Raw genomic sequence first — 7,865 nt, 5'->3', positions numbered from 1 at the left:
AGCAAGATCCCGGTGAGCCTCGGCGCCCCCACCCCCTCTACCCTGCCCGGCCCCGCCCCCGGCCCTGCCGCAGCCTTACGCCCTCCCCTCCCAGGTGATCATCGAACGCTACAAGGGGGAGAAGCAGCTGCCAGTCCTGGATAAGACCAAGTTCTTGGTCCCAGACCATGTCAACATGAGCGAGCTGGTCAAGATCATCCGGTACGCGGGCCGCCGCAGGGGCAGGGGTGGGGCCAAGAACCTAGGTCGAGCATCTGTCCTGGGGAGGGCTAGGGGCCAGGAACAGTGAGGAGTCAGAGATGAGAGGCTTGGGCAATGTGAGTGGGTGTGAAGCGAAGGCTGGGAGCCATTCTGGGCAGGAGGCTGGGCCACACTTGCCCAGGGCCCGGCGCTCACAGCCTGCTCGCCCTCAGGCGCCGCCTGCAGCTGAACCCCACGCAGGCCTTCTTCCTGCTGGTGAACCAGCACAGCATGGTGAGCGTGTCCACGCCCATCGCCGACATCTATGAGCAGGAGAAGGACGAGGACGGTTTCCTCTACATGGTCTACGCCTCCCAGGAAACCTTCGGCTTCTGAGCCAGCAGTAGGGGGGAGGCCCGACCTGGGAGCGGGGAGGCCATCGGGGTTCGCCTAGGGAGCCCGTCTTCTCACTGAATTGCCTCTGCCCCTGGTGGGCTGGGCAGGGGCCAGTCTCCCTAGGTGGGGGCACCAACCATGCTTACTCTGCCCCTGGGTGGATCCCGGGCCAGTCACGCCAGGGTTGCTCCTCTGGGTGCTGGCTGGGGTGGGAAAAATGGGGAGCAGCCTCTCTGTGCCGTTTGTCTTTTTTTTTAGGACCCTGCCTGTCAGCCCATGTGCCCCTCACCCACCCGAGGCGCTGTCCCCTGCCTGGACCTGTTCATCCCCGAAGGACTGACCCCTACCTTCCCCAGTCTTGACATGGTGTATAGATCTGTGGTCGTTGTCCCTCTGCAGAATAAAGATTGCTCAGGCCTGCCTGGCCCTTTGCCTCCAGTCCAACTACTTGCTGAGGGGTGGGGTGGGTTGTGGACAGGGCTGTTGAGAACCATTCTCAGCTTGCTGGGCACAGACCTGTGTGTTCTGTGGACTTGGGGCTCCTTCCGGAAACCCAGGCCTCTGGGTGCTGGTGGGTGCTGTGGAGTCAATTCTGACTCCTTGTGACGCCACGTGACACAGTAAAACTGCCCCATAGGATTTTCTTGGCTATCATCTTTATGGAAACATTGTGCCAAGTCTTTCTTCCACAGAGATAGAGAGGGTGGGCTCGTAAGGGCAGCCTTTTGGTGCGGTGGCAGTATGAACAGCCAGGCCACCCCCCTCTCCAGGCATGAGCTGTGGCCGCAGGTAAACTTCATAACAAAACATTTATTAAGTAGTCACAACCCAACAAGCCCTTCCCCTCGTTGCTCCCCCCTTCCTGCCTTGCTGTAGAGAACCACAAAGCGGGGTCCAAGTGGGGGGTGCTCCTGGCTCTTCTCCACAGGCCATGCTGCTAGCCACAGTCCCTCTTCTGGTGCTGGGAATTTGTAACCTGGGACTTCAGCCTGCTGGCAGCCCTGGCTAGAAGGTATGGCCCAGCTCCTGGCCTTGCCAATCCCTGGAAGTCTGTGCAGCCTTGTGCCCAGCCAGGTCTACTTGAGCACAAGCATGGCTTCCGTGCCGTCCTTGGCAGTCAAGTAGAGACCATGTGTGAGGTAGTACTCCCGACGCAGGAAGGCGTAGAAGTAGTCAGAGATGAGCAGGATCTGGGAGGGGGAGAGGAAAGTACATGAGAAGCTGATATAGTACTTCCCTCTAAACCCAGGATCCCTGGGGGACTGGGCAGGTGTGGGGACAGGCACACCCCTGCCCACCATCTTCAAGGAATTCCCCAATCCCTGAAACCTCTAGAGAACCCCACGGGCTCACCAGCCCCTCTGAAGCTGCCTGCATATGCCCCCTCCCAGGATCTCTCTCCCTCACACTTTAGCCTCTGAACACCAGACACGTGTGCCTGCATCCAGATGTCCCTCCACCCTTCAACCTCCCAGTCAGCCTCTTCTCTCAGTGGACAGCCCAAGCCACAGAGATTCTTGACACTGCACCCCGACACATGTCCACCTCGTCCAGAACACTGCCAAGTCCTCTCAGTTTCTCACCTCCACCATGGCCAACACTGGACAACAGCAAGGCCTGAGGATCCCTACTTTCAAAACACTCCCTTTCCAGGCCACTCTCCGTATGTCCAGAGGGAGCTTTGAAAACCACAAAACTGGTCCCACTATTTTCCAGCTTAAAATCCTCCAGGGGTTTTCCAAGGCTTCTCTCAGCCTCCTTCCCCTGCTGATCTCTGGTGTGTTGATGCCTGGGATGTCTTCTCCCCTCTCATCTAGTCAAAGCCGCCTTGTCCCTCAGGCCTTTCTCTCCCCGGTGAGATCTTGGCCAGATTGCCTTCTCCCATCCAGACTGCGGCTTTCCCTTAGTCAGTGTGATGGCCTAAAGACTAGGTCGCCTCACAGGATGGAGTGGGGACCTCAGCTTCCCTGAGTGGCTTAGCTCCCCACAGATCTCCATGCCCAGCTCCGCCTGCCTTTCTCATCCCCCCAAATAAGCAGGGATTGGCCAAGGCCATCCCCCACACACCTTGTAGCTGTTTCATCCCTTGCTGCCTGAGACTTGCAGTGCTAGGAGCAGGGTCAGAAGGAAGAGGAGGGCTTACCACGGCAGATAACCACCAGTTCACAGGGAGTGTCGAGAGCACTCTGAACATCACCATCCTCAAGGTACCGGCAGGGAGGCTGACGGTCAGAGCAGGAGAGGGTGCTTGGCTAGGGTTTTGGAGTCGGCTGAGTTTGAGATGGAGGCCACCAGCCTCCCAGTCCCTGCACTTTTCACTCACTTCCTGTTAATGCGAGCCACTGAATACACAGTGGGTGGGCAGGAAGGAAGTCAGGAGGTGTCCTGTCCCCAACCACAGGACAAGTACCTGATGCCATTATTACCACAGGAGCCTGGATGGAAGTCACTCAATGATGACACACCCAGGCCAGGTCTGCCAACTGGTGCAGGTACTGGGGATAGCCGGAACCCAGGGAGGCCTTGCCCCTCAGCTGCCTGGACTGGCAGCTCTAGGCTGGTCCCTATGATGGGGCACTCATCATGGCAGATAGGAACCTCAGGCCCAGCATGGCCTTTCTCACTCTGACTTGGGGAGAAGCGGCCCATTCAGTATCTGACCTGGGAGTCGAGCAGGCAAGGACTTTGAGCCAGGTCAGAGGAGACAGACAGGTCCGGAGTCACAGTCAACAAAACAAAATGAGCCAACTCCACTGTTACATAAAAACCAGCTGAACATGAAGTCGGAAGTCACAATAATCCACAATAAGCTATTGTTGTAAAACTGCCATTTTCGTAGATCAAAAATTGATGGTTGTCAATTTCATATAGTTCAATCTAATATAAAATGGGATGGGGAGGTCATGAAAAAAAACCTGAACATATTATTTAGAAGTATCACAAGGAATTACTATAAAATTGTATCAGGAACCTAAAATTCACAACCATCAGTTAATGAAAGATGGCAGAAATAAATGGAGGAGGAAGAGAGACCAAAGCTAACCTCAGGGCTAAAGCTATGCCGTTCTCAGCTCCCCAGGAGGAGGTAGTGCTTCTCCATCCCCCAGCTGGGAGAGTGGACTCAACTTTTGGCCCCTCACTTCCAGAGAAGAGAAAACACTGACTTCGCAGTGCAGGAATGGTACCCGTCACCTGAACCATGTGATAAAAGGCCACATGTGGCTAACATGGGAGTCCTGCTCTGATGCAGGTGACAGGCTTGCCGACAGTCAGAGCCCAGTATGACTGTGCAAAAAGCAAGACAAACCGAGACGGTCTGCAGGATAGCTGGCCTCTGCGACTTAGGATGGAAAGGGTCCTGGGAAGTCAGCAGAGGGGACTGGGACAGGGTAGCTCAACAGATGGTGGTCCTCTGGATTGGGTCTTGGGGCAGAAAGAGGTCATTGTTTGAAAAAGTGGTTGAGTTAATAGTCATGGACCAGTAAGGACAGCTGGTGGCACACGAACTACATGCCACCAGGGCTCCAGCTAGCACTTAGCATCTACTAAACTTTGGCAGAAGCAAGAGGACCTCCTGTGGCTTTTGGACATTGTGGGCCTCTGACTTGATCCTACATTTGGCTCACTTCGAGTTTTGTCCCGAACAGTACCCACTACAATTTGAGACGTTTCTTCTGTCTTAGAGCTTAAATTCTGAGCAGCCCGGTATGCAAAGTGCTATGTATGGGTCACAGTGACTCAAAATCCATTCGCAGGATCCTCACATATATTAAACCTCCACTGAACTCTTTCTGATCGATCACTAAGCAATGGTGTAGATAATCTTGCCCTCAGGCAGAATGCATTAGAAAGCTGGCTACCTCCACCTCTCTCAGGCCAGCCTAGGGAGGGGCAGCCTCTCTTAGGGGCTTGCCTGGAAGTGTCCTTGATGGAAGTCACCACACTGGGGACAGCCCACGAGTAATTCAGTCTCACCCTATCTTGGTCAGAAAGCCCTGGGCCAATTTTGTCAACACTTCTAATAATTTCCTTGTGCTAATTATGGTCCCATTCCTGCGTCTAGTCCCACCTGTAACAGTGCTGGATTCATCTGTCGCCAATCATGAATTTATGACCGTTTCCTTTGTTCCCTGCCTGTCTTCTGGCGTCCTGGCTTGATTCCTAAGATGCCATTTTGACCTCATGCTAATGGCCTCCCTCATCCGGATGATGTGTCTGACTTCTTGTCTTTGTCTCTCTTAAGGCTTAATGAATGTTCTCCTTAAATTCCACTTGAGGCTGGGTTCTCTTTTGTACCTTAAAATGTGAGACAGCCTGCCTTTGGGGCTTTCCATTCAGCTGAGCAGCAGCATTTCCCAGGGCTTCTGGGATTCGACCAACAGCGTGGCTGCAGATGGAGCTCTCCAGGCATGGGAGGGGGGTGGGTGGGGTGGGTGCTGGGGCGGTGGAAATGATGTGAATTCTTTAATGACTGTGGGGTCCTAAGTGAGTCATTTCCCCTTGCCTAACCTTCATTTTCCTCACCTGGAAAATGAGTTGTTCTCAGAGGTGGGCTTTCCGAGTCCTTGACCCCTCTTGTCCCTTCAGAGTCCTAAAGACCAGCCTTGTTCTTTGAACCTGTCTTCATGGATGGTCACATAGCAGAGCTCTCAGCTCTCCTCCCATCAATGACCAATCTCCTCCCCCAACTCGAGTTAGCCCCTTCCTCCCCTTCAATGACCCCGCCGCCCACCTCTGTCCCTCCCTCTCTCCCTCCAAGGAGCCCTTCACCTGCTTTGCCTGAAAGATTTAATGGGGTTGCAGATAAAAGGGTGACCAGTGAAAGGCGGGGATAGATCAGAAGTGGAATGAAGCCATCAGAACCAGTACAGGTGGGAGACACTTCTGAGCATCTACACCCTATGCTAGCCTTTTAACAAAAGATCTGCCATTAGATCTTCAGAGCAGTCCTGTGGGACAGTGTTTGCACTCCCCATGCAAGGGAGGACACTCAGAAGTTAAGGGTCTTGCCTAAGGTCTCGTGATGGTAAGAGAAGAGTTCAGGTTGCAACACCAGGTCAGCTCATCCAAGGCCACACCCTGGCTTTTTCAGTGCCCCCCCAACCTCCTCCCCCTGCTCAATCAGGTGCTGAGATAGGGGAGTCCTGGTAGCCCAGTGGGTTGAATTGAGCTATTGATGCCCAGCTATCAGAAAGAGTAACATCAGAGGTCATAAAAAAGCAAACTCACTCAGAAGGAGTCGATGCCAACACATAAAGAGCCAACAGGGTAAGGCAGAACTGTCCCGTGAGTTTCTGAGACTAACTGCTAACAGGAGTAGAAAGCACCATCTTTCTCTTGAGCAATTAGGGTTTTGAACTGCTAACCTTTTGGATCACAGGCAAATGTGTAACCACGACGCTACCATGGCTCAGGGGTCTTAAGGGCTTGTCTTAAAACAAGCAGCCATCTAAGTTAGGTGTCAACAAAGTCCACATGGAAGAAGCACACATGCCTGTGTGATCCATTATTGTAAATGTTAAAAATCTAAATCTGGAGGAAGGAATGGTATCATAACTTAAATCTGAAATTGACTGTGGTGATGTCCGCACGACTCTTTTTAATATGACTGAATTAATACATTGCATGATATGTGAATTATATGCAAATAAAACTATTAGAAGAAAAAAAACAAGCGTTGAGCTGCGAACTGCCGGGTCAGCGGTTCAAGCTCACCAGGTGCTCCTTGGAGAAAGATGAGGCAGTCAGCTCCTATCAGGTTTTACAGTCTTGGAGGCCCTGCGGGACACTGGGCTCTGGACAGGGGATTCTGTTCTATACTGGGAGTCAGACTGGCTGGGTGGGTTTGTGAAGTGGAGAGAAAAGTCTCGAGCCCACACAGCCTTCACCTTCATGACTGCCTGGCTGGCCCAGGCTGACCCACCACAGACTTCTCTAACACCTCGGATACTCACTTAGCCATGACGGGGGCAGGTGTGGTGTTGTGTGTGAAATATATAGACATCTCTATATTTTTGTGCAATACATAGATAAACATTTTGGAAAAAGTAAGTAAGTACCTGTGCCTTTCAAGACGGTTAAAACAAAACAAAACAAAACTGCTATTGAGCCAATTCCAATCAATAGCTAGCCACTATAGTGTTTCTGGGATGGGAAACCTTCATGTGAGCAGACAGCTTCACCTTTCTCCCATGGAGTCGCTGGTGGGTCTGAACTAACGACCTCTCAATTAGCAGCCCAGCACCTAAACTCCAGCTGGGTCATCTGAATTCCATGCATCCTGAAGCTGCAGGGCTCAGCACAGCCAACATGATCCTGCGAGTTGCCACTTCTAGGAAAAGCAGGTGGTTGTAGCCCCAGAGAAGACTTGGTTCCAGCCTCTTGTTCTGGCTGGAGTTGCGTACCCTTGAAGGCAGGCCAGCCCACACTGGGGGGAACTCATAGCCTCGCTGGCTGGGACCCAGGAAACTGAGTTGGAGAGGCAGCTGACTAGAGACTGGGAAGCCTGCTGTGGCTCTGAGGAAACGTCCCAGCTCAGCAGCCTGAGCGGACACCCTGTGGGCGCACTCCCCACTAAACCAAGAGTGAAATCACTGGATTTCCACCTCAGGGTCTGTAAGTCACAAAGACACATCCAAGTTGGCCATGGCAGCAATCAGCAAGGGATTTGTAGTCCACCAAGGGCTTCCTTATCCAACTCCCTGCTCAGTCCTCTCGCGCCACACTCCAGGATCCCAGGTTTCCAGAGCATCCATCTGGAACACAAGCCCTGAGGACAACAGGGTGTATAAGAGAGCCATGTGCCCCATGGTCTCCTCAGGATAAAGAGGTGTGTGCAGTCCTGCAAACTGCCTGCTGCACCAGCACGCCACACTGCCTCACTGGCACTTCCCCCAGGGCTCCCGACCTCAGCACCCACCTCCCTCATGACTGCTTAGAGGCCTCTTCCAGAGAAGCCTGCCCCAGGCCCCTCACCAAGTTCATTCCTTCAGAGCACTCACCCCACTCCCCTGAGTTTGCCCATTTCCTTATCTTGCTCTCTCACAGACTGAGGGCTCCTTGGAAGCAGGGCTGTGTCTCATTCACCCCTAGCAGAGGGCCTGGCAATAATAGGTACCTAATGAGGAAGTCAATTCGCCCAAGGAGTTAGATATCTTGCTTTAGACCAGCGGTCTCAATCTGTGGGTTGAGATCCCTTTGGTGGTCGAACGACCCTTTCACAGGGGTCGGCTGATTCGTAACAGTAGCAAAATTACAGTTATGAAGTAGTAACAAAAATAGTGTTATGG

The 7,865-nt window shown here is 53.0% G+C and overlaps 2 protein-coding genes across 2 annotated transcripts in view; one reads left to right on the top strand and one right to left on the bottom strand.

Moving 5' to 3' along the window:
- MAP1LC3A (microtubule associated protein 1 light chain 3 alpha) overlaps positions 1-1,002 on the top strand; it is a 7,877-nt gene extending 6,875 nt beyond the window's left edge. The window contains exons 2-4 of the mRNA XM_030887076.2: positions 3-12; positions 95-201; positions 414-1,002. Of these exons, the coding sequence (XP_030742936.1) occupies positions 3-12; positions 95-201; positions 414-576 (280 nt within the window). The 3' untranslated portion in view covers positions 577-1,002. The remainder of the gene's footprint in view (positions 1-2; positions 13-94; positions 202-413) is intronic.
- A 364-nt stretch (positions 1,003-1,366) lies between these two features.
- Positions 1,367-7,865, bottom strand: part of PIGU (phosphatidylinositol glycan anchor biosynthesis class U) — a 117,259-nt gene continuing 110,760 nt past the window's right edge. The window contains exon 13 of the mRNA XM_004697936.2: positions 1,367-1,766. Coding sequence (XP_004697993.1) covers positions 1,653-1,766 — 114 coding nt within the window. The 3' untranslated portion in view covers positions 1,367-1,652. The remainder of the gene's footprint in view (positions 1,767-7,865) is intronic.

Source organism: Echinops telfairi, unplaced genomic scaffold (genome assembly GCF_000313985.2).
Source record: "Echinops telfairi isolate 266 unplaced genomic scaffold, ASM31398v2 ScPeMD7_5592;HRSCAF=6446, whole genome shotgun sequence".
Classification (NCBI taxonomy): domain Eukaryota; kingdom Metazoa; phylum Chordata; class Mammalia; order Afrosoricida; family Tenrecidae; genus Echinops; species Echinops telfairi.
Note: the sequence above shows the minus strand (reverse complement) of the source record. Positions and strands in the feature narration are given on the sequence as shown.